The sequence below is a fragment of the Grus americana genome, chromosome 1 (assembly GCF_028858705.1).
Source record: "Grus americana isolate bGruAme1 chromosome 1, bGruAme1.mat, whole genome shotgun sequence".
NCBI lineage: Eukaryota > Metazoa > Chordata > Aves > Gruiformes > Gruidae > Grus > Grus americana.
This window is the reverse complement of record NC_072852.1, coordinates 132,480,565-132,505,546: the sequence shown is the minus strand read 5'-3', so window position 1 is coordinate 132,505,546 and position 24,982 is coordinate 132,480,565. Positions and strand designations below refer to the sequence as shown.

The 24,982-nt window shown below is 37.3% G+C and overlaps 1 protein-coding gene across 7 annotated transcripts in view; it reads left to right on the top strand.

Moving 5' to 3' along the window:
* The window catches only part of CNKSR2 (connector enhancer of kinase suppressor of Ras 2), a 232,555-nt gene that overhangs the window by 66,662 nt on the left and 140,911 nt on the right, over positions 1-24,982 (top strand). For all 7 annotated transcript variants that reach the window (XM_054820983.1, XM_054820942.1, XM_054820920.1 and 4 more), the window contains exons 4-5: positions 1,504-1,591; positions 17,164-17,205. In XM_054820983.1, coding sequence (XP_054676958.1) covers positions 1,504-1,591; positions 17,164-17,205 — 130 coding nt within the window. The remainder of the gene's footprint in view (positions 1-1,503; positions 1,592-17,163; positions 17,206-24,982) is intronic.

Below are 24,982 nucleotides of genomic sequence, written 5' to 3'. Positions count from 1 at the left end.
CAAAAAGTATATGTTGTTGTGTGATGTGTTATATCAAATTTAAGCTGCTAGACTCGAGTATGCACCTCAAAATTCATTCTATCTTATGAACCATCAGGGCTGGATTGGGAGCCCTGGAGAAGAAAGAGGGCATTAGAAGAGACAGGTGGAGATAGGGAAGTTCACATGGGTTTATTAATGGACGGTTCCAAATCTGCCTGAACTAAAATTTCAGTAATTCTGCATATGGAAAAGAAATTTAGAAGCCTATTAAGAACCAGTAGAACTATATTTGTAGTTATCATTTGGACATGCTTATAATAGAGTTCTTTGTACTGGAAGCTGGTCTTTAGACCAACCAGTGCTGTAAAACTCTTAAAGATACATGCGAATATGTATGCCCTAAGATGTGATGAAAGAAGGCAGGGGGAAGGGATTTTAATTTAAAGGCAACCACACTTGTTATTATTGTTTAGAGATCTTGGCACATCATGTTATCTATTATTAGTTTATTCAGACAGTACAATCCTTTTGGTTCTTTGCCACCTTTTTTTGTTTTAAATGTTTGAAGCAGGTATATTAGGGAGAAATGCCATCTTTGCGATGCTAATACTGCCCATAAAAACCTCATTTGCAACACTGGCAAAGTCAAGGTCTTGACTCCTCTTGGATAAAATACTAGTCCTGCCTAGCGTTTGGCTACTTCTTGAATATAGAAAATAGGCCAAGTTGAGTTAATAGTTTAACAGACTTGTAATGCAGAAATCAGATGACTACCGGCCTCACTAACTAAATGTATTTTAGCAGTGCCTCTAGAAACAAGCAAGCTTCTAGGTAGGCAAGCATTTTAAACATTCTAACATGAAGTTTTAAGGTGCAGGATGCATGTAGGTGATGTCTGTAAATGCTGGATCACTTTTCATTTCACTAAGCACTTCTGATCATAGCGCAGTGTGTATGGATGTTAAGTTGTGCTTTCAGTTTAGCCTTTGCAGCTGCTTCTGAGCACTGATGCATCTCTGGCTCTAAATGCTGTTCTCCCTGTTGGATAAAGATTTTACTTCTGAGTCCCTCCAGTACTTTTAACAGATACTAGATCAGGTCCCAAGAATCCCAGTAAATCAGCCAAATGCTCTTCTGATCTGATTCACATCTGTACACCATTCATATCACAGGTGGAAGTGGTGCCTCTGGTTGCCTTTATAAAGGTATTGCCAAACAAACGCAGAAGGCAAGGTGGGCTTTTTCTGGCAGTCCAGAAGTAAACTGGGAAGGCTGTAAGAAATAATGCTTTTATAAATGGAATTTCTTCAAGAAGAACTTAAAAAATACAAAAGCAAGGAGAGATGAACGTTTTCCATGGATATGTATCCTGTATTTTGCAATTTTAGTAGTACATTTTGGGTATTCTTTGAAATTTTAATATCTCTAGAAACAATGTGTATTAAGCAGATTGTGTACCAGTGAAGCAAGTGGATATGTGCTAGTGCTATTCAACTTTTTTCTTCTGCATTTTTTTTTTAGATCACCTTTTGCTGCTGTCACAGATTATTCAGTAACAAGAAATAATGTCATACAGCTCTGTCTGGAACTAACAACAATAGTACAACAGGTATGAGACCATCTGCTTAGCAATTTATTCTTTCCTAAATTGTAAAAGGCCATTACCTTTTCATGCAATTTTGTCTTACTCTGTCTATATCATTGTCTAACAAAAATAAGGGAATATTGGTACTTAGTAAATACTTTATAAAAATTCTGCTTCCTGGTTTTATAATACTAGTTTGGGTTGTGCTGTGCCTGTCTCTGCACATCTCAGTAGTAAGATTCATCTTGAGTTCTCTAGTCTAATATCATCACTATACATTTGTGAAATCTACTTGATAATTTGCATATTTAATTGCTTATATTTTGTCTTTAATTTTTAATTAACTGTCTAGTTCAAAAGTGTGTATGTATTGGACTTTAGTCATCTGCTCTTTCATACAGTTCATATCATCTAGACATCTGTTAAGATGATACATGTCCCCATGAGGCCAGAATATTTTGTATACATTTTTGTACATCCTACCTTCAAGAAATCCAGAAGTAGGTATTGAGAAGCACTTGCCGAATGGGCTTCATTTGGGAGTGCAATCTAGAGAACCTTCCCCACCCTTCTGTTGCCTCTCTGTGCATGGTTTAGGTCTGTCTCTATCTTTGCCTGTTGTTCTGCTGAAACAGAAAAGTCTCTTCTGCTGCAAGTTCAAACTAATGTTGATATCAAATTCTGTAGAAAGAATCTAGGAAGTTAAAGTAGTTCTATTCAGTTGAGCATCATCATTGACCTTGATGCATGCATTTCTGAGACCAGTCTGCTACTGATGACTGTGAAGAGCCTTGGTACCATCTTTTATCATCAGTTGACCATGCAATGCAGTAGTGCCCATCATGCAGAGGGAAAAGGGTTTAGAGAGAGTTGCCTCCCCTGGCGGTTCAGCAACAGCAGAGGGAAGGGACCACTGCTGCCAAGCAGACATTTGAGGGGGTTTTTGCACTTGAGAAGGTGGAATGGAGAAAAAGGCAGAGAGTGGGCTAGGTAGAAGCACTGGGGAGACTTTTTCTGGTTTTCGGAAGCATCAGTCCAAACTAAGCAAAGCTAACCTTCTCTTATGGCTCTTGGCATGACTTTGTATGATGATTCTCTCCCTTTTATAAAAGAAATGCATTTTTCTCTGACCCTTTCATAAATGTGTGCAACACTGGTGATTAGTTGGGTTTACCTCCCACCTGAGTTGGAAAAAGCAGTATTGCTAGTCCCGTGTGTTCAAGCTTGGGAAATGACAGTTTCTCACTTTTCGTCGTCGTCGTTGTTGTTATTATTATTATTATTATTATTGTTATTAAACTTCCCTCAATTATGTGTGGAGTTTTTGGCATGGAGTTTTTGATGTGGAAATGGAGCATGGGCTATTCTGTCCCCACAGACCACACAGTGAGGGTGCCTGTTTGCTTCCCAGGCCTGAGGGACAAGGGATGCCTGGCCAGTCCTGTCCTTCAGCTGCCCTGTGCTCCCCACCAGGCTTCTCGCCATCTCCCTGCCTCAGACTGGGATGGAGGTGCCAGCAGTGGTGGCTGTGGAAGAAGAGCCCGGGCCTTTGTTTTCTTGGCTGTCTTTTGCATGTCATGTGTTTTTTATCTGTTGTCCTGTGGCTTGTTGTACCCTTTTTGAGGTGTGAGAAGGGGTTGGTATTCTGGGAAAAGGAGGCATGGAGGACATCCCTTCCCCTTGGCCAAACTCCTCATTTTCCACAGAGGTAGCTGTGCATCATGTCTAGTTTTTTAATTCAGGGGAAGAGCCACCTGATCCATTTTCATGTGTCCACTGTCAGTGAGAAAGTGAGTAAAATATCAGCCGCTACAGTATTTCCCAGGAATTAGCTCAATATCAGTTCATTTTCTTACAAATTCATCCCTATCTGTGATACTGTTAATTCATTGTGGTGTAGGTAAATATTTCTCTATGTATATTTTTCAGTGAGAATGAGAGCAAATGTTACTATTTAATACCTTTAGAGAACAGCAGTTTTATCTTCGCCAAAAGCTGACATCATTCTCCAATCAGGAAGCAGTTCAGTACGTGAATCCATACTTTGAAGTCAAAAGGAGCATTTATGTACCTAAATTTAAGCATGCTCTGAAATTGAATGGGGCTGTAGTCAGAAGAATGATAATGAAAAATTCCATTACTAGTACCAAACACATGTGGTTTGATCTCTACTTAAAACAAATGCATTCCAATGTAGCGTTTAAAGTGTCTTCACTGAACTTTTCTTTTATATGATCACTGAACACAATGAAAATCCTCTTTTTGCTCTCTTAAGGCTGTAAATTGAATGTTTCAATACTAGCTTGTAAGGTGTTTTTCTGTCTCAGAATCTGTTTTCTTTTGTAAGCAAAGTAGTTTACAGGACTTCACTAACTTAAAATAATTTATAATTCATTTTAAAAATATTTTTTTCTTTGTGAAAAACCTACAGAAGGCAATTTTACAATTGTTCTTTTAACAGTAGCTGATGACAAATTTTTATAAAGCTCAATGGTTTATTAAAAATACACAGTCTGTACATTTTCTTATACCTTTGTCTTTTTTTTAAGTCATTCACACAATTTAAAAATACAACTCCAGTATTTACAATTTCAGTATTCACCTCAGTAACTGAGTACTGGCAGGATTGAAAACTGGGGGTTTTTGTGTTGTTTAAGTTACAGCCAACATTCAGATTTATTAACCAAAGATGATTCTTTAACGAAGATGGAGGAAAAAAAGATTAAGTTGGCTTTCTTAAATTATTTTGCACGTTTTGAGGCTACTTGTAATGTCAGTGTTTCTTCATAGAATTAAGTGTTGTTGGGTTGTCCCCTCTCCTGTTATCAGTGCTAAATGCATAATGAAGGAAAAAAAGACGGAATTAAGGCACTCTCTCATAAGTATGAAGCCTAAGAAAATCTATTGAGTGTCTGTTCTTTAACCTTTAAATAATTGGAAAAGTTGGAGTTATAATACCTACTTAGAGACAGACTATGGAATAAAATGCAGAATGGCACATACTTAGTTTTAAGCATTTCATTTTCTATGTTGTGCATAGCCCAGGACCCAACTAACAGGCCAGCATGCAGTGGATATTTGCCAGTGGAAGCAGGTCCCTCAGAGCACTGCAAGTTATTATTGTAACCTGCTTTGCATTCGCACTAATCATCTGCTTCTATGCAGCTGTTTTATTTTCGCTTAGGGATTTTTTTTCTCCCCCTTAAGACTTTAGGATATTGTTTCATAGTCACTTCCTGCAGGTTTTCACTTTTAATACCATCCTCCTTGCTGATGGCTTATTTAATTCAGGGCTTGCATTCTTGTTTCATTTTCATAATCAACTCTTCCCTTGCAGCAGAATACTGGAGGGGAAAAAAAAGAATTTAAATAACAAACAAATCCATGAGACTATTGTGATTTTTGCTGTCATTCCCTTGCACTCTCTGCCATGGGAATCAGAGCAATAAGTAAAAAAGACCTGTTCTTTCTTGATGGTACAAGATAGGTGTTAAAGGAATATGGATGTATGGGTTGAGGGGGGTGTGTGAGATTGTTTTGGGTTGTGCTTTTTTTCCTTTTTGTTTCATTCAGGAATTTAGATTTGTATTGGCAGAATTGTTCCAGTCACAAATGCGTATAAGGAAGAACGAGTGACTTCTTGTCTTTATGGTGTTCATGAAAGTCTTGCTATTGACTTACTTAGTTGGGGTGTTCACCTTCAGAGGGTGCCAGAAACTGGTCCTTCTAAGTGTGCTTATTTTGTTTTAGAAAGGTAGCAGTAGCTACATTGATAACTGTAAGGAATAGAAGATTTATTGCTTGCTTAGGCAATCTGTAGTTAGCTTTTATCATTCTCAATGCTCTTATTCCTCAGGAACCTGTTAAGGTTTCACTAAAGAAGCTTTCTTCTTTAGAATTAAAACCCTGGAAATCTCGGGAATATCTGAAAAGTCCAATTTTGTACTGACTTTGTAAGTTATCAGACATTTAAAGAAAACTTTATGGCTGAACACTGTAGTTCTTATTATTGCTATTTAGTAGTGATCATTAGTAGCACTTGTCACATGTTTTTTACTTTCCTTAATCAGCTTTCACAATGATTTGCTGTGTTTATTTAGTTTTAAAACCACTGATGTTTATCTCTCAGCTTTAATGTCTTGTGGGATTTACTTAGCAAGATGCTCCAGCAGAAGCATAGCTGTAGGCTTGTAAATACTCTTTTATAAAAGCTTCACTGCAATTACTTCTCTGCCTAAACACCTTTTTGAAAAGGGACTATGTAGTGGAAGCAATTGTGTAACAGGTGGAGATGGCAAACAGTCACTTGGATGTCATGCATCTGGCTTGCACTGTTGTCACAGAACATACTTCTGACATCATCTATCTCACAGCAACATTTGGAGGTAAACTCAGATTTTGGATGACACGAGGTGAGAACCTGAGTGTTGCAGTTTGGGAGATGGCAGCCAGGATGGAAGATAGCTAGGAAAGACCAAGACAACCATCCACAAAAACTCTGTCTGGACAATGAGACATCTGGGATTTTGAGCTAAAAGCCCTAATATAGAGCACATACAGAAGTGCTCTGTGCATTGCCTCAGCTGAGTGATTTGGAGCTTATTCCCCATTTAAAGGGGAAGCCCTGGTTGGGCTTATAGCCATTGCTATCTTTGAGATAAAAGATATTGAAAAGGATCACAAATAATTTCTTGAATAATGTACTGGTTTTGTATGACGTTGCATTTTTCATAAGCAAATGGCTGCAACTTACGTGAGAAATGTTTCAAATATTAAGTCTCACTGAGAAACTAAGTGCAGACTTGTTTTCTGGTTTAAAGGATCAAAAGGGAATTTACTTTCTTAGCCTCCCACCCTAACTCAGAACCCAAATGCAATAATATAAAATGATTCTATTAATTTTGTTAGGACAATATCAAATGTGTGAACAGAGAAGAATAATTAATATCCTTAGTACTATTGTTACAAAGTATCTCTCATATAACCTTTTCTATCACGATTCCTCACTTTTGTTTTTAAGTCCTAGTTATTAAGGACTTTAAGGACTTGCTAAATATAGCTTAAAAAATTTTAATTTTAGGTCATACCAAGTAGCTAATTACCTCTGGTATCTTCAGCTAATAAACTGGCTTTAATAGTTTAGTGGTGTGAATGTTTGATTGGTTCCTCATTAAAGCTGCTTTGCACTTCCAGATTGTTGGGATTTTCAAAGCAACATGTGTTTGATGGAAGCAGTTACGTATTAAATTTTAAAGTTTTAAATTTAAATTTTCAACATTATTCCTTCCACCCCAACTTTGTTATCAAATGCTTGCAGGAAAATTTTTGTTAGCCTGCTGTGGTAACAATCCCCTCCCTCCTCCCTTTTTTAATACAAATACTTAACAGTGAGGAGGCCACATTCTTGGAATTTAAAATATATATATGCATAGTACACCGTTTACACAAAATGGCCCATTTCTGATAAGTGTACAAGTAGGGGGGTAAGTGTACAAGTGGGTAGCTAAATAGATTTGGTGAATAGTTAAAAACAGAACAAAAAAGCCTCCCCCTTGAAAGCAATACATAGGCAATATCTGCCTATAGTACATGGAATCCAAATGGTCCTGGATGTATATGAGTGTTATAACTTGTTGCAAGTAACACTGGCAGAAATTTAGACTCACCTCGTATCCTTCAAGTGCTGCTCTTAAGCAAGGTTTTTTGGCGCACAAGGTTGCAAGCAGTGCTCTGAAGTAGTGGTGTTTCAGGAGATGTATTATCCTGTGCAGTTGTTTTCTTCACATTTAGAAGTCAATGTATAATGTATAAGGTAAAATACAATTTAAAGAATTGTTGGAAATATGAAACTGTTTTTTGTTTACAAGAAACTATGTCAAAGTAGTTTCAATTTATGCTCTTTAGCAGTGTTTTTCTCTTTTTCATACTGGAGTAGCTTATTTCTCTCTAGCACAGTTTTATGGAAAATTTCAGATGTAATTTAATGTAATGTAAAAAGTGCCTAAGGTGCTTAACATTGATGCTTTTTTCTGATTCTGGTAGTTTATTTTTGCTGTTTTATTATACTTCTTTTTTCCTTTGAAATGGCTTACTTGTAGATGTATTGTTGTCTTTTGATTTTTTTGAAGTTCTTTTTGAAATGGGATTAGGCATGGAATAGCTCAAAAGTTAAAACATCAATAATATAGGGATATGAACCAGTACTAGAAATAATTTGATGCCTCATTAGTTGTCATTGAGATATATGCTGTAAAGAGTTTTTTTTTCTAAACTTACGTAGTCTGTGATGTGACATTTTCAAAGTAGCTCATGAAGCCACTGCATTCTTTAATAAAAAACCACTCTGTAAAGTCCTGTGTATTTGTTAGCTGTGTTTTCTTTTCCATTCTTAGAGAAAGTAGTTTCTTTTCCTCATGGATAGAACAAGAAAAAACAAAACAAAGAAAAACCCCAGAAGATGCTGAGTACCTAAGAAGTTTAGTGACCAGAGAGCAAAAATGGGTTGGTGATGGATTGTTTGGGGTTTTTTGTTTGGTTGTTTTTCTTCCAGATTATTGATTGACAGTCTCTGAACATGGGCAAAAATGAAACACAAAGCAGAATAATTTGTGGAAAAAGGAGTAGTCTTTATGATGGGGCATATGCTGGTAAACCATTGCAGCTGTTAAATTTTTCTAGGAAATGGAGCATAAGTGGGTCAAGGTGACATTGAAGGAGTCAGGGACTGTTGAGTTAATTCATGCACTCATGGAAGCACTTGCAGGAAGTAGCAGAAAGTTGGTAGAAACTGAGATGAAGAGTAGACAGAGGGGAAAATGTGTTTTCTCTCATATGTTTCCTTTAAATAAAACCTTTTTTTTCTTAGACTGACTGTTGTGGACACTGTGTCAGTGCATGTTGAGTGACATCACAGTTTCCATTTGAATAGAGGCAGACAGAGGATATGCCATGTTTCCTGTGTAATTCTTTATAAATACTAAATTTAATCATTAATGATGATGATGAATTAAGATTGTATTGGTCATATCAGTGGAAGTGAAGATGGGGACTCTGCATTTCTTTTATTTTGGAAATTGATTCCCCTTTCCAGAGATGGTACAGTCTCTGTAACCAGGTGCAGCTAAGAAAGATTTCACCTCGGTATAGTGAATTACAGAAACTATGTGTTGCTAGGTAGCAAGTCAAAGCCTTGAGCATGAAAAAAGTCTAGGGTCACTCTTTATTTCAGGAATATAATGTGAGGGGTGTGTGTGTGTGTTTGGTTAAATCCATTAAAAATACATCAAGAATTTCAGATGATCCAACATGAAACCTTCAAGTCATAGCTGAGCCTGAAATGCCATCTACCTAAATATCACTACTTTTTCTCAAGTTCGATTAGTTTTATTTCATCTATTGGCAGAATAACCACCTAGGCACTATATGAAACATGAAATATTTTGCTGCAATTATGGTTTATAAACCACAATTCTTTTTTCATGACAGTAATAGAGGAAAAGCGGGAGTGAAAAATTAAGAAGTTACTTACCTCTATATGGTGTTTGATGTGACATTGAAAACTTAAGAGCTGCACAACACATCGTGCTACGAACTCTATTTTGCATATCAGTAATAAAAGATTTAATTTTGAATGCATGATGCTTATTTTTCTGAATTTGAGGTGTGGAAAAAAGGGTGTTTTGACTTTGTTTTTTCTCCTTTGAATGGAACATTTTTGCCTCATTTCCAACCTCTCACCTGTTGATAGTTTCAGTGGATTTTATTTTTACCTGCTGAGAACATCGTTGCGTAGAGAAATCACCCTAAGAGCTGAAATTCAATTTAGACCACGTAAGCACTTAGATTCTGGTAGGATATATGAGCAAGTATCAATGTTATTTTAGTTCGTGCTAAAATACTTGCTATGGTTTCTGACCTAATGGTATACCAGCTCATTTTAGAAACGATGTAGTAGGAAGAAGTGTTACTCTCTGTATGCAAATTAAGAACTACTATGTGACCAGATCCCAAAGGAAAGCAAGATGATGTCTTTTACAGAAAGGAGGGTAGAAATAATTGGACCTAGAAAATGAATTCAGAAAGATAGAAGAAAAGAGCTTAGGGAACACATTGCATCTCTCTTAATCCAGCGAGCAATTTTTCCCAGTAGTTGCTTGATCTGTGGGTGATTTATATAAGTTGTGTTAAATTTTTACACGAACTATTCTGTTACTATGGTGATAGGCGCCACTCCACGCAGATTGTTTAAATGAAATTAAGGCAATTCTTTGTACTCAGTAAGCTGGGTAATTGTTATTAGTTCGTACACAAGGGTTATGAACTTAGAGAACTGCAGGTTCATTAAATATTCGGAGAAAGGCTCTAGACTTTTAGAAGCATTTGTGCAGGTTGCATAGGAAATGCCCTTTTTTGTAGTATTTATTTAATAGCTTGCATTATATTTTTCACAATAGAGTTGTTTTTCCTTTTCCCTTAGTATCTCAAATGGCGTGTGCTCACCATTCTCTTTTCTCCCATCTCTGTTGGTTCTTACGCATGTTTCCAATGGGGGAGGACAGAGTGCATTGCTGCAGGTACAGATGAGCTCTGGCTTCAGTGTGGAGGGGCAGGGAATAATAATAGATGGAGGATGCCGTAGACCCAGTGTCAAGAAACTGCAGGGCTTGAATAATTGTAGCATAAGTGAGAAAGAAAGCAAATATTTCTGAACGGCAGTGGGAAGAAAATCGACAGGATTTGTGTGGGAAGCATAGAGAAGTTGAAAATGGCACCCAGGTTGTGAGCTTGTGGGACATAAGGTGGTGGAGTTGTTGACAGAGATAGGGGAAGAAGGGGGGAGCAGGGAGGGTTTGGGAAGAAACGTGATTTTAGCTTTTCAGCATACTGCGTTAGGGCTGGTGGCAAATATCCAGAAGGAGATTCTGAACTGCGAATGTGAACAGAAGGGACGAGAGATCTGTGACTCATCCGTACAGAGATGATAATTAAAGCAGCATGATTTTAGGAGGCTGCTGAGCAATTGGAAGAGGTTGCAGAAAAGGGGAGAGTTGAGGACAGAGCTCCCTGGGACTGTGGCAGTTGGAAGGAGGAGGAACAGCCATGATGGGAGACTCTTTTGGAGCAGCTCAGTGAGACGAAAGTCAGGGAAAGCACATATTTTGGGATGTCCACTTAGAAATACAGTATATATTTTTAACAATGGCTGTGTAATTTTAAAAATTCATTTTGTATGGCAGCAGCCAAGGATTACCTATGCAAGTGCTGGATTTTTGCATAGCTTAAGAGGAGCTTGCTACTGCATTTTAGGTAGTGAGACAGGAAGAAGTTATTTCCTCTTCCCCTCTCTCTGTTCCAAGCATTTGTAGTTGTCAGTGTCCCCAAGGCCCACCCACACTTTTTGTATCCAAAGTCCTGCTAGACCTCTTAAAATATAAGACGTGGTAAAGCACCTCAGGAAACCTCTGCCTGTGTCACGCTCTTAATTCTTTGCCTGTTACCAGAGGAGAACGTTACCTGCTCGCCAGCTTCTGTAGTTTTAGGGGTGTTGAAGAGTTTTTTGTTTCTTGTTTTTGTGAAGGGGGATTGGAGGGGAGGGGGTTAAAGAGAGCTGTATATCTGCCAATTTATATTTTATTATTCCAGTAATTACCCAGACAGATCTGTAAATCACAGTCTGAGCAGAGTTCCCTAATATCCTTCAGTTTTCTAATTGTCATGCTCTATAGAACACAGCATTTTGCTATAGCCTCTATTATATCGATCAAGTTTATTGTTTCAAAACTGTCATTGTTTAATGCTGCTGTCAGTTGCATTAGATATATTTTCCATGCATTTTCTAAGAAAAAGTGAAAGGCTAAATTAACTCAACCTAACTTACCCTTGTACTTGTTTGGAAATTATCTACCACTGTGTTGGTCCAAGAAAAGCGATGAGAGGTAATAATAATGAAGGTACTATGAAAGCTATAAAACTTTTGCCTTCTTCATGTGTTGGCAAAGCTTTGTCATCATTGTTGTTGAGAACTTTTGTGAGAACCTTCAGTGACGACTCCAGCAAACCTCAGTCTTGTGGCTCTATTGCCATAGCTGAATTGGGCAGAATTCAAACCAAATGAGCCTTTCTAGAGCCAATGGCATAAATTCCCTAGGGCTAGTGATACTTGAACAGGCTCAGAGTGGGCTCCTTGAAGCCAGAACAACTTATTTTTGATGGTGCGATGCTGAGGCTGAAGGGACTGGGAGTTATGATCTGAGCATTCTCAAGTCAATTATTTTTTATTGTTACTAATTAGCAAGACCAACAGACCATCCATTTGCGTTATACTGGTATTAAAGGATTCAGTTACAGTTTTAATCAATTTGAGAAGCAAAAGGATTTAAAGGATGGCTTGGCTTAATTCCAACCAATGGTTACATTGCCCAAGAGAGATTTTATGCCAAAGGTTTGGCAACGCATGAGAGTCTGAACCTTCTTTTAGCAATCATGTAATTCATTATTTTTGTTACAAATAGAGAACTGGAGTTACATAGTTTAGAACATTTTGCGTGACTTCAAAATAATGGTGACAGCAATTCTATCAGACATCTGTTTTTAAGCAGTACATAAAATCTAGCTGTTGCCCTCTTAAAACTAGACATGGAAGATGTGTGGGATTGCTTATGAAAGATGCATTTCCCAGGCAATTTCATTATTGCTTTTAAAATTGTATTCCTAACCTTGCCTACATTTTATCAGCAAAATACTGGTAAAAACAGTGGAAAATACACAAACACACATGTGTAAATTGCCTTCATGTAAATTCAGTTGGATTGCAGAGGAAAACGAATGAAAAAAATGAGTGAAGAAGCTCCACCAGAAGCAGCTTGAAAGCTGCCTGGAGAACGAACGCTTTCATGGCAAGCTCTTGTTTTTCCTAAGCTGCTCCAGTTGACTCCACCTCTGTAGCACCACACAGCCTGCTTTTGAGCAAAGCTGCTATCATGAATACATGGAGGACATTTTTGGGCTGGCATGTTACTTGAGAATCAGGAGATCTGGTTTTTGTTCTTCACAGTCATATAGCCTGCTTCTGTATCAATTCTGCCTAGGAAATTTCCTTGCCTAGGAAATTTCCTTGCCTTGGAAGAAAAAATAAATTAGGAAGGCTGAATATACATGAGCAACTAAGGCAACCTGCTGAAAAGAAAATACAGTGAAAGAAGCCCATGCCCTCTCTTGAGCACTCTGATCTAAGGATTACTAGATATGCTGAAATGTTGCTGATTTGTTGCTGAAAGAACTAATAAACATATTTCTGCAATTACCCCGTTTTGTATCCCTTAACTATTTGTGTATATATATATTATTTTCTAAGCTAGCATAGCTTTATTCTGAAGTTCATGGAGTTCACAGGAACTTAAGACTGCCAAGAGTGCAGTGCAGCAGCTGCCTAGAATATGTAGCAAACCCACAAATAATAGTAGTAGTAGTAGTAGTAATAATGATGATATGTTTCAAGATTATAGACTGCAAGTACCCTGAGAGGAGAAGTGTTTGACAGGTAATTGCAATAGGTAATTTGACAGGTTGCCAGCTTGGACTTGTAAACCAGATCATATATATGCAAAAATAGACGTGTTTTCTGCTGATTATTTTCCTGAAGTTATAGTACCGGAGAACTGCATGAACATTTTTTCCCTGTGGGATATATGAGCAGTAGGATGAGTTGGCAGGTCTTTTAGATTTCAGTACTTCACATTTTGAGTTGAGATTTAATCAACTCGAGTGCAAAGACAAGGACTAAAAAATAAGAAAAGTACTGCTGCAATTAGCTGACACCATTCCCCACTTCTGTGACATACTGAGACAAATGGTTAAAAAGAAGGCAATAACAGTGAGGGGAGAAGAAAATAAAATGGAAAAATAAAGGATCATAAAGCTTTTGAAAAATAAAATCCACAAATACTTGTATTTTATATATGTTGCCTCACGTGTGGATTGTTCTAACAATGTCTGGGACAGGGTGGGGTGAGGTGTGTACATTTTGTAGCATTGTCACAGGTCAGTGCTAACTCAGTGGGTTTAATTTAAATGTCTTTAGCAATTATCACTTATGATATTACAATAGAATCTTTGCAGATAAAACCTGTAATTTTTGTAAAAGTGATGTAGAGTTGTGGTTATAAAGTTCAGAAGTTCTGGAAGAAATGTAAGTGATGCCTTTCAGTTGCAGTGTAACATAGGTCTTGCTAGTCTTAAAAACAGGTTTTAAAATTATACTGGGATTGAAAGTGCAGAAGAACTCTCTCCCTGATTGTTGTGGTTTGTTCTTGCTTTTCTTATCTTCCTCCCTTACTGCATTTTTTCCCTTTTCTTCCAATTTTGGACCTCATGTTTCCCTTTTTTTAGGATCTTAGCCTAGTTCCAGCTGCCTCCACAAACGTCACTTTTGCCATTTTTGATGCATGAGGCAGAGCTGGAAAGAGTGACCATGGAATTCTGATAGTAGCAATTGTTCCATCATACTCTCCTTTTATTTCTCTTTCTTTGCAAATGATACTGTCCAATTTTCCTCTCTGAAACTGCTAATGGCCAATATTTGACTACATCTTCAGGAAGTATAAATTAACACAGAACTGCTTTTGTAGCTTTATTAGCAAGAACAGCAAAAAAATATTAATCTTTTAGAAAATAATGCGTATTTAGAAGTTAACCTTATGCTGTTTCAGCTGAAGTTTTTTTTTGGTTGGTTAGATGAAGATCACATCGCCTAGCTTAAGTTATAGGTTATCAGTGAATATATGTGTGATGTTCAGAGAATAAATAGGTAAAAGTAAAATATCTCCTCCTTGCTGTATCCATGTATTTCAATTCAAGAGTAATCACAATATTGTTTCACTAAGTGAATAGCAAATTGTTAGCTTGTGTAGGAGTAAAGCTTGGTTGCAGATTTTTTTGCGTGTTCCTGCTTTTCTAAAGTAGAAAAAAGTTGATGGTAAACTTGCGTATGATCTGTTTCTTACCTTAATTGCAATGTTTTGATGCTGTGGTTAAACAGATATTCAAAAGAACTTTCAGGAGTAAGATATGGGCTAGTAGTCTAGGTATGGAAAGAAGAGATGTTCTCCAGCTGTGGGTGGTATGCTATTAAGAATACGAATTTATTTCTAATTGCATAGTTAGCGACTCTTTTTATAGTTCTCAAGTGCTTTAAGCTCTTTTAGTTGAAATGAAATGGGTATGAAAAAGCAATAACTGTAAATGGTAAAGGCCCCCAGTAATAAGTATTCAGCTTATCATTCTACCTAAGGGATGTTTGAAGAGGGTGGGCACAGTTATCCTCAGCACTTGCTAAAGATAAAGCACAAAGCAGCAGAGTGTCTTAAAAAATCTAAGGGGAAATAAACCGCTCGCTATGAAAGAAAGCGACATGTAGGTTTTGCTCTTGGGATCATTCAGAAGTAGTCTCAGTCCTCATCTCTAGGCATGGCTGCAGGAAGTTGAAACGAGCTTGCTACGATGCAGGGATCAGCTTGGTGACCTTTTCTAGATTTCTTTGAATCCTAGACATCAGGCCTGCTCTGGGCTATGCTGGCATGGATCTTTGCATTTCCCTGAGTTCATGCTTGAATTATGTTTGGTTGGATGTCATTCATGTATGGAAAAAAGTATATTGTGGAATTGTTTTTTTACCTAAGCATTACGTTTGCTCTCCTCCAGTTTTTCTGGGTTATATGGTTTAGCAAACTGTTAATTTTTCTCTTGCCTAGATATGAAGATGTAGCATCAAAAATCAACTGTCTGCTATGTGATTAACTAATTTAGCAGTTCCTTTTCTCAGACTCTGGATTTGTAGGGAATTGTGTGTTGAGGGGAGAATTTAAGGAAGAGGCCACCTGCCCTTATACATAGACTGCATGCCTGAGAAGTTTTCCACTTGCTTTACTATCTTTTCTAGATTCAGAAATATTGTAATTTTTTATATATACTCTTGGTTTATCAGAAATAAGCATATTTCTTTAGCTTCCTTCAAGATTGTGTGGAAGAGTTTCATTTCAAGGATGTAGCAGTGTTTCTCTGTTATTCACTGGTTTCTTGGTTGCAGTAAGTCAACCTCTGCAGCATTTAAGAACCCAGAATCCTTCTTCCCTTAGTAGTGTGCCTTCTCAAACAGTATCCTCTTTAAGCTGAATGTTTAAACTTGTAGTAAACTCTTCCTATTACCAGTGAAATAATTATGTCTTCTTAAAAGCACTTTTTTTTTCCTTCAATATAAATGTTTCAATCTCTTCCTGGTATTTTTGCAAAATGATTCATAAGAAACCATGCAGAACATAGATGTATCCGGATTGAAAATGTTACATGCCCTCCCACATATAACAATAAAATGTGTGTTTTGCTACTAAGATTGCAAATACTTCATTGATGTCTGCATATAATTAAATGTGCTAGGTTTTCTTTCCGGCTGTACTTACTGGCAAATGTTTCCTGAATGCCAACAGCTGTTATTAGGAAAATACTCCCTGATCAACCTGCTGCTTCTGCATAGGTTGCTTTATGTAAAGCTTAAGAACACATTAGCTTTTCTTGCCTGAGTAACACTAGAAGCGTTTCATGGATTAAAACTCCTTTTTTTTTTTTTTTTTTAAACAGTTGCATGTAACAAAGCTGTTTTTCTACCAGGGTAAACTGATTTAAAAATGAGACTTAAAAGATGAAAACTTAGTCACATTTTTCATGTGGGTTATTAGGTAGGATATAAGCATCTGTTCAAACAGAGCTTGTACTAATTACCATAAAGCTACGGCATCTGATGAACTTGGAAAAGAGTGATTCTTTCATCAATGTTGTATTTCATGTGCTCTCTGCTTTACTAATTCCATTTATCTATATCCACTGAGATTTTGGCCTGTTAGAAAAACTTTCACAGCCCCTCCCAGCTTAGTCTCTTAGTCTTGCTTATAGAATCTGCCTCACATGCTACATAAGGTGACAGACAACAATGTGCTTGCTGTCCCCCGCAGGCTGTATCTAATAAGATGGTCCAACTCAAGGTTCCTGTCTGTTTTGTATTTGGCGTTTGTCTTCCCCCTCATTGCATGGAGTGTTATAAACACCCAGTGGTTCCCTTTTCTCTTCTTCCTCCTCCCAGGGTTTTCCTTCTCATCTTTGGCAGGGTGTGCAAATGTGTCAGTTCAGCTCAGCAAAGTTTTCTTTTGTAATTACTTAAGACTATTGCTGGTACCTCTGTTTTTCAGTGTTACCACTAGAAACAGGTCATTTTTGTCCATGGTCATGGACTGCTGGTTGAAGCCACTTGTCTGGCATACATGTCACTAGCTGGTATGTGCCAAAGGGTTGTACAGTGGAGGAAGATCATTATCTCAAGGAAGGAAGCAACAAGAACTAGTGAATAGATATAAACATTTACCAGTATTTTCTTTCTGTGGTGGTTTCACACTTTGGTTACATGAATCTTCCCATTCTGTTTGAGACTTTGAAAACTTTTGTTTCATCCTAATGACTTTTCAATTCAGTTTAATTCATTTTAAGGATAAATCTAGGAAGGGTGAATGATTGGATCAATTTAACCTGCCTTTTCTGCTTTACTTTCTCAGGATTGCACAGTATATGAAACAGAGAACAAAATTCTTCATGTGGTGAGTAGTGTTTGGATTTCTATTAATAAATATATTTGTATGAAATACATAGAATCATAGACCTGTGTGTTTTGAGCTTTTTCTATGCAGTGCCAGTGGGATACTGAACTAGTCTGGATATGGCTGAGTGAATGTATGGAACTACTTGTGAGTAGGTAATGATGTTCTGGAAGCTGAACTTGGCATATGAGAAGCCAGGAACTTTGCAAGGGCTTGCGTTTGTCTGGCTCAGGCCCATCTGTTATTTGTAAACCATGGTCATAAGAAGGATTTTGAAAAATGGTAGGTTTTTTCCCGAGAGCGAGCTGGTTGCTAGGCTTCTATGAAATCATATATATTTATGTTGGTGATATAGCTTCATTTATACAACTTTATTCCTCATAGGAGCATGGAAGCAGTCTAGTGATAGGAAAATTAATGCAATTCTTTCCTTTTGAATTCTCAGCATAAATACAGCGGCCTGTTCCCAGAATCTGTAGTGCTATTGATAATGAATAAAGCAGATGAAAGTCATCAGGGCATCAGAACACAGGATTGGTTTGAAAGGCTGGTACTTTGGCAGATGGAGAGTTAAAAGCTTGAGTAAACTTTGTCTGAAAACTGCACCTAAGGTTTAGATATTAAATTTCATCTCATGTTGTGGCTGTAGTTTAGTGACTATGAAGTTAACCCAGAGCTTGTTTCTAAAACTTAGATATGAAGATATTCCTCCAAAGAGTAATTAATTGGTTTAATTTATTCACTGTATTTCACATTTAGGTAGGTTTTGGTATCTCACTTTTCTTAGTGCTGGAGCTTAAGCAAGAAAATACTGCATTTCTTTATTTTAAAAGGTGAGCTTCCCAGTATTTTGCTATACTTCATTTTTCAGTGCTCCCATATCAAATGCTTGGCAAGCTGAATTCTGTAAGCTTTTGATGCTTTGATTTCACAGTGATGTGGAATAAAATGTGTCCTTGTATTTTTAAGTTTCACTGACATTTTTCCCTGTGGGACACAAAGAATTAGCAATTTTAGTGAGGCTGACATCATCATCTTTGCTAGGCTGATCTCTGCAAGTATTTAACTAATGAAGTTTTTAATTGCATAATCTTGGCAAAAGTTGAAGTGCTGTAAGTTTGAAATCATATATACCCTGGTTTTCAATACATACTTGTTTTCTGCTGTAAGAGCCAAGAGTTCTGACATTGCTATATACAGTATATATCTTTTACAAATTAGGATTGTAAAGGGAGCTGGCAGTGTTTAGAGCTGATGAAACATCAGTCAATATAGTCTTCGACAGAAAATTCAGAGGAAACTGAGAGGGATTTGTTTAAGATATGTATGTGCACAAATTTGAGACAGGTTTCAAAAGTTATCTTACATCATTCAGATGCACACAGGCTTATTTCTTTAACTCATAGTAACTTCATTGTAGTGACAGGTGGACATATGTATTATTGTGGAGAGCTTAATTAGCTTCTACGATTAGTACTTAAGCTTGCAAGGAAAGATGAACAGAGCATTGAATGTTTTACTGAAGCCTAGGATTAAAAATTACTATATGTGTTACACGTAACTTGGATCATGTTGCATTTCAGCTGATGGTTGGGATTTCATGGGCCAAAAGCTGACCAAAAGCAATCAAGGAAACAAATAAATCTGTGATTGAATAATTAAAGGACAGGATTTGAAATCATATTTTGAATTTGAAAGGGAGTATTTTACAAGTGCAGCTGAGAAGGTTGATGATAGAATTGGAATTGAAAAAAGTCACAGTTCCCTCTAAGCCCTCCCCTTGGAAGACAGATAAAGGTGGTGTGGCTTTAGCCCATTAGACAATCTGGGGAGGAACAATCTAATAGGTAGATTACAAAAAGAGGGGGAAAACCTACTGATGTCAACATCTTGAGAGTGCATGGGTTTTTTATGCCAGTGTCAAAGAAGAGACGATGTTAGATACCTTATGAGATAACAGTGTTTGAATGCACAAGTACAAACTAGATTAAAGATGTTCTAGAGAGGTATTAAGAATTTAAATCTCTTGTTACAGACTGTGCATCCAATAAATTTACAGGTGAGTGTTAAAAAGAAGGTTTTCTGATATGAAAAGAATAGTAGTAAATTTTGGTAAAGGCGTGGAAAGAGTCTTGAATGAGAAATGCTGGGAGAACTAGGGAAGACTGGGAGGAGAGGACATGTACGAAGATATTGTATAGAGAGAAAGTAAATTCTGTCTTAAATTCAAAGACCAAGCTATTGCAAATGCATTTTCTGAGTATCTGAGTATGCAAATCCATTTCCCATCTGCAAGCCATGCAAACTCCTGGAGGTAACAGAATCGGTGTCTAGGCAGCATCACATCCAGCTGCCTTTGAATGATCAGATACCAACATACAGCTGTGTTTGCTGGGATGACTTAGAGAAGGAATTGAATTCAAAACTGTAGGCTCACCCCATATGATTTCACGTACCACGTTCTCTTCATGACACAAGGAAACAAGGTTCCTCACAAAAGTGAAAGGTGGCGACTTACAACTAATTAGCAATTCATGCAATTAGCATAAGGAGATCCTTGTTGCAAGGTATTGTTCCCACTAAGGATTGAAGTCAAATTTTAAGAGATCCTTCTTACATAAGTAAAAAAGAACTACGGCTACAGAAATGAAAATAAATTAAAGGACAGTTATGTACTCTTTAGGACACCAAGCTGTTTGCCACCTTAGGAGCAGATCATTGGATCAAAGCAGTTGATTTTTGTCCACATTACCTATTGGTGGTCCAATACAGTACTTCAGGTTGAACCTGTGTTCTGAGTTGAACATCTCCACTGTTCACTTGGCTCAAAGTGTTATTTTGGACTCATGTGCCATAGTTCAGGAGCTGGAGCTCTGTAAGCATATATCTCCTGTGGGGATGCTGGCCTGTTCCCCCTGGAGCAAGCCTACTTTGTGCCAAATCAGGGGGTAAGAGGGTATGGAGGCACAGGTGGGGGATGTGAGACCACTCTGCTGCTACTGAAGTGCTTACATGGATACCTCCAAAGTTAACCCGTCACTGAGTCTTCTTCACCCTCTAAAGAATGGTGGAATAGGGAACATCCCTCACCAAAGGCAAGATCCTCAATTAAATGACTGATTGGTTTGCTGTAATTAGGTAGGGCCAAAAAATAGTTAATTTGCTCATATTCTAATGGCAGTAATTTCTTTTGAAAAGCAAATGAATGCCCTCTTTCTTTCAGAGATGTGGGTGTTCATCTGGAGAGACTGCTGAATCACCTTGTCCATAGATAGTATGTTTTAATGTCAATAAACTTATTCTGATGTTAGCTTTTTAGATATCACTGATAAGTTTAAGAAATGGTATTCTGCGGAGACAGAACTGTATAGCTTCAGCTTATATTCTAGAAAGAAATATTTTTGTTTACTCCAAGCAATTTGAGTTTCAAATGCTATATAAAAGCATTTTGACTGTTACTCACAATATTAGATTAAGTAGTAAACTAATCTGTGTTATTCAACTAAGCACATAGAATGTATCTAAAGGAAAAGGGCTTATGGAAAACTGATGAAGTTTTAAGAAGAAATTACGTACTTCAACTTGTTTATTTCGTCTAAATGGAATTGCAAAGTGATTCTGGGAAAAAAAATCTCTTCTATAATTTTCTGCCCTAGAATTGCAGGTGTGTTGAAACAATTATTTTAAAGACAACTATATTTCTTAAAGTTTGGGGTTTTTTTCTGTGAATCTGTTCACAGAAACGCTTGGTTTCTACGGAATAAAAATCGTAAAATCACATAGGAATAACGTGTTGGGTTTTGCTCATTAAAATGTTGATGCTTCTGAAATATTCATGAATACAGATAAATGCTTCATATTTCTGCCACTTAATTTCTCAGTATGTTGTTTCCAGATTACCTTTTACTCACTAAGTGATGTAATAAATACATAATTAAATAATAATAATACTAAACATGTTAGTAATATAAAAAGAAAATAAATATCACCAGAAGATAATACCAACAGAAGTAGATGGCAATAGAAAATTTTAAAAGTACAAATTTTAAGAAGCAGTGGGCCTAAATATGAAAGGATAACCCATAGGTGTGGTGTTTGCTTCAAATTTGGAAATCAGTATGCTTTTGCTAGTTTATATTTAGAATCTTTATATTAGTTTAACTTGAGATGATAAAATACATGTAAAACTGCTCAGCTTAAAAGGGTATCAGTTCTGCTTATTTGGGGAGTTATAAGTTAATCGTTGTGAAAGTCTGAATGGAGCTTTAAAATCTTTGAAGAATAATTCATTGATTCCATCCAGCTGTTCAAGGCTGTATATGATGGAAATATCTAGTTCAGATTAATCCATGTGAAGCAGTAGTATTAAAGGGAGAGCAAAGCAAGAAGGACTAATTATAGAAAGTAGAAGCCGGGCTCCAGTCAGATTAATAATAAGTTTTAACTGAATTTTCTTTTTAGTTTAATTCTATAAAAAAAAGAGAATATGTTCCTAAGGAATTTCACTTTCTTAAAATTGCGATGATTTTCCTGAAAAAAAATACAGTTTTTTTGAGTTGGAAAACTGTAGAAAGTAGCACCGCAGAGAGAAATTAATATTCAGAAGTTTTTGAAAAACAAATGAGCTATTTACGTTAAAAAAGAGTTACTAAATTGAAAAAGAAAAGAACAAGTAATGTATCGGATTGTTCGCTTTTTGCTGAGAGCCTTGTAGAAACCACGGTGATGATAATTGACTCCTGCCCACTATGTTTGAATATTTGTTATAGAACTATAATCAACTAAAAAGGCATTGTCAAAGGTATCATTTTGGTAGATTTATTAAAGGAAAAAAAAAAAAGTAACTACCTGCTTGCAGATACCTCACAGATTGGGTCCAGCAAACCTCACTCTAATAGAAGCCTCTTTTTGCATCCAAGATTTAATTCACTGTTTAAACTTCATGGATACACAAAGACAAGTCCAGGCCCGGCCAGTTCTAAGATTGATAGAGTTACGAGGTATTCCCTACCTCAAATGTACAACAAATGTTATGGACCAAAATTAATTGATTAATAATTCTTTGGTTTAGCTGAAACTAACTAGTTAGACTTCATCCTGAATGCTCGTGTAGCAAGTTGCTTTGTCTCGGTCTTCTGTAACCAACTGAGCTGCTTTTTTTTTTTCCCCAAGCAGATTAAACTTGACATTGCCGAGACGATTTTTTTTTTTTTTTTAAAGCCCTGAACGTCTGTGTTTCTCATTGCCATCATATCCCTCATCCAAATAATGTAGATGAGAGGTTGATGAGGGAGGCTGGTTCTTTTCTTACCTTCAGCCCTGGGAATGTGTTTGAGCCAGGGTGCTGCAATATTGCAAATACTTTACAAGATAGATTTAAGCTTGGTCTCTAGCCTGGATAAAATTAACAACAGGAACAAACACAAGTGTGTTTGCTTGACCAGAAATGCTTTGTGACCCTCGAGCTGCCTGAATTGAACAGGTAACAGATGAACAGTTTGAGGAAAGGCCATGGCTTGTGAAGGCCTCTGAAGCTAGCCGTGTCCCTAAGTACTTTCCAGTCTGCTGTAGAAGACAGACATCATTTTCAGCACAAATTCAGCACAAATCGAAGTAGCCGCAGGGAATCAGAACAGATGCAAATCTAATTTAGTCACCTTTAGGTCCTCACTCCCCTGGCTGAAAGAAGTAGCAATTGTGGAAAATCTTGTTAGAAATCAGTACACTATAGTCCAAAAATATAGGTAGAAACTAAGTATTATTTTTTATGCTCTGTGTGTAAACTAGATGCCTACTGAGTGAAAGAAAATCTTTCCCCTTGATTTTCTACCAAACAACTAGATGCTCTGTAGTGATATTTTTCATCCTCCTTTGAATCATTTAGCTTTGCACATAAAGCCTGTGGTGTAGCTTCAATCTGCAATTATAAGTTTGTCACTGAATAGCAAGAAGAATTTATTGCTAAAGTGCAGTGATGAGTTACTGCAAAAGAGAACTGAAGTCATTGCTGTAAGGCTTATGGTGAGAACAGGGACTATGTGACAAAAGGAGAAAACGTAATCATCTGTTGATTTCTGTCAGTTATTTTTTTGTAGCTTGCCTTTTTTTTTGGCCTGGCCAAATCCTTTTCTTTTGTTCAGATGCCTTGCACTCTGGAAGCTGAGTGCAGCTTGAGAAAGGCCAGGCATTTTTAATGCCTGCTGATTTTTGTAGGAGCAATTGGATGCTCATTCTCCTGTGTGTCTTACTGTAGCTAGTACTGCATTGCAGCAGGGAATCAACAGTTACAAAAGACAAAGGATCCTGATCCCGTTAGGAATGTTTTCATAAACAGAAATGTAGTTTTACAAAGAAACAACAGGTCACTACCATTTGAGAGAAAAGGTGAATTGTACTGTCATCCGATTTTAGTGAAACTAAAATACACGTCTGTGATGCAGCTTGTGCTGGGTAGTTATGCTGAAAAAGAATGCATTCATAAATTGTTTGGAACAAAATGAGTCACGAAAGTGCACAGTTTGTATGCTTTTCTTCCACTCAAATTGAGTAGCCTATATGCAAAATATTATGTCAGTTCATTACTTTCCATCAAATAAAATAATAATTTTTAAACTTTTAATTAATAAATAGTAATAATAAAAATATAATAATAGCCCCCTCGGTAATTCTCACACCTACATAATGTCAAACTGGCTTTGCATCTGCCAAGGTGAAAGCTCCAGTGAAGCCTGGGGACCTTAGGGAAAATTTAGTCAAGCTAGAAGTAAAGTAGCATTGAACATAACTTCAGATTTAGGCAGGGAGGTTGCTTGAATGAATATGAGATTAACCTGGTGAGGCACACTGTGAAGTGTTTCGGAAGAGGAGCACAGAGAAGCCAAAGGCAGTTTACTTGGGAGCTTTCTACACACACTAGCATGTGGCCTCCACTAAATTAGCATCGTTCCTGTGTCATGTGGCAGCATCTTTGCCAGGGAAGGTCCTGATCCACTGTATAGGTCCAAAGTCTTTTTCCATAAAGAGGCCTGATGGGGAGGAAGCATACTGCTGATGAAAAGGCTGTTTTGTCTGTATGCTGGTTTATGCTGATCAGTATATGAAAAAGCCTTGGCCAATGAAGCCACAGCAGTAATCTGCATGGGAACTGGATAGTAACTATGTTCAGAGGCACTGGTTAAACTCTGTTGTAAACTGACATGGCTGTACACTATGAATATGTCCCAAAACCATCCAAGCTCCAGTATGTTCCTGGGGCTGAATTTCCCTCTTCCTTCTCTTCCCATGCTCCACAGACACACGTGCACAACGCACCCCCCCCATGTTGAATGAGTGTTTACATTTTGGAAAGGTCATAGAATTTGAAGCCTTAATCTGAAAGAGCATCCTCTAATCTTAGGGTCTTCTCTAGAGACTTTGCTGTGGCTCATTTATTGTGCCTAGAATGGGCACGATATCATGCTGTTGGACGGCGGTATGAATATCTAAGATGGAAAGAAAGCTGCAAGACCCAAAAGACAATAATCTTTTAGAAATGCATAGAAGCATATGGCAGATTTTTTTTATCGTAGTAACTGGGTGATTTTGGCATCCAATATTCCCAGAGCTCCTCTTGGAGATTATTCATATCACCTTGTTTTAGGATTGCAACCAATATAACCATATTGGGATGCTGATCTCCACAGGCTTACTGTATAGACTGTCTGTACCCCTCTGACGGAGAGGCAGAGGGAGAGCAGCTGCTTCAGGGAGCTATTTAATACATCTCAGCTTAGGCTTC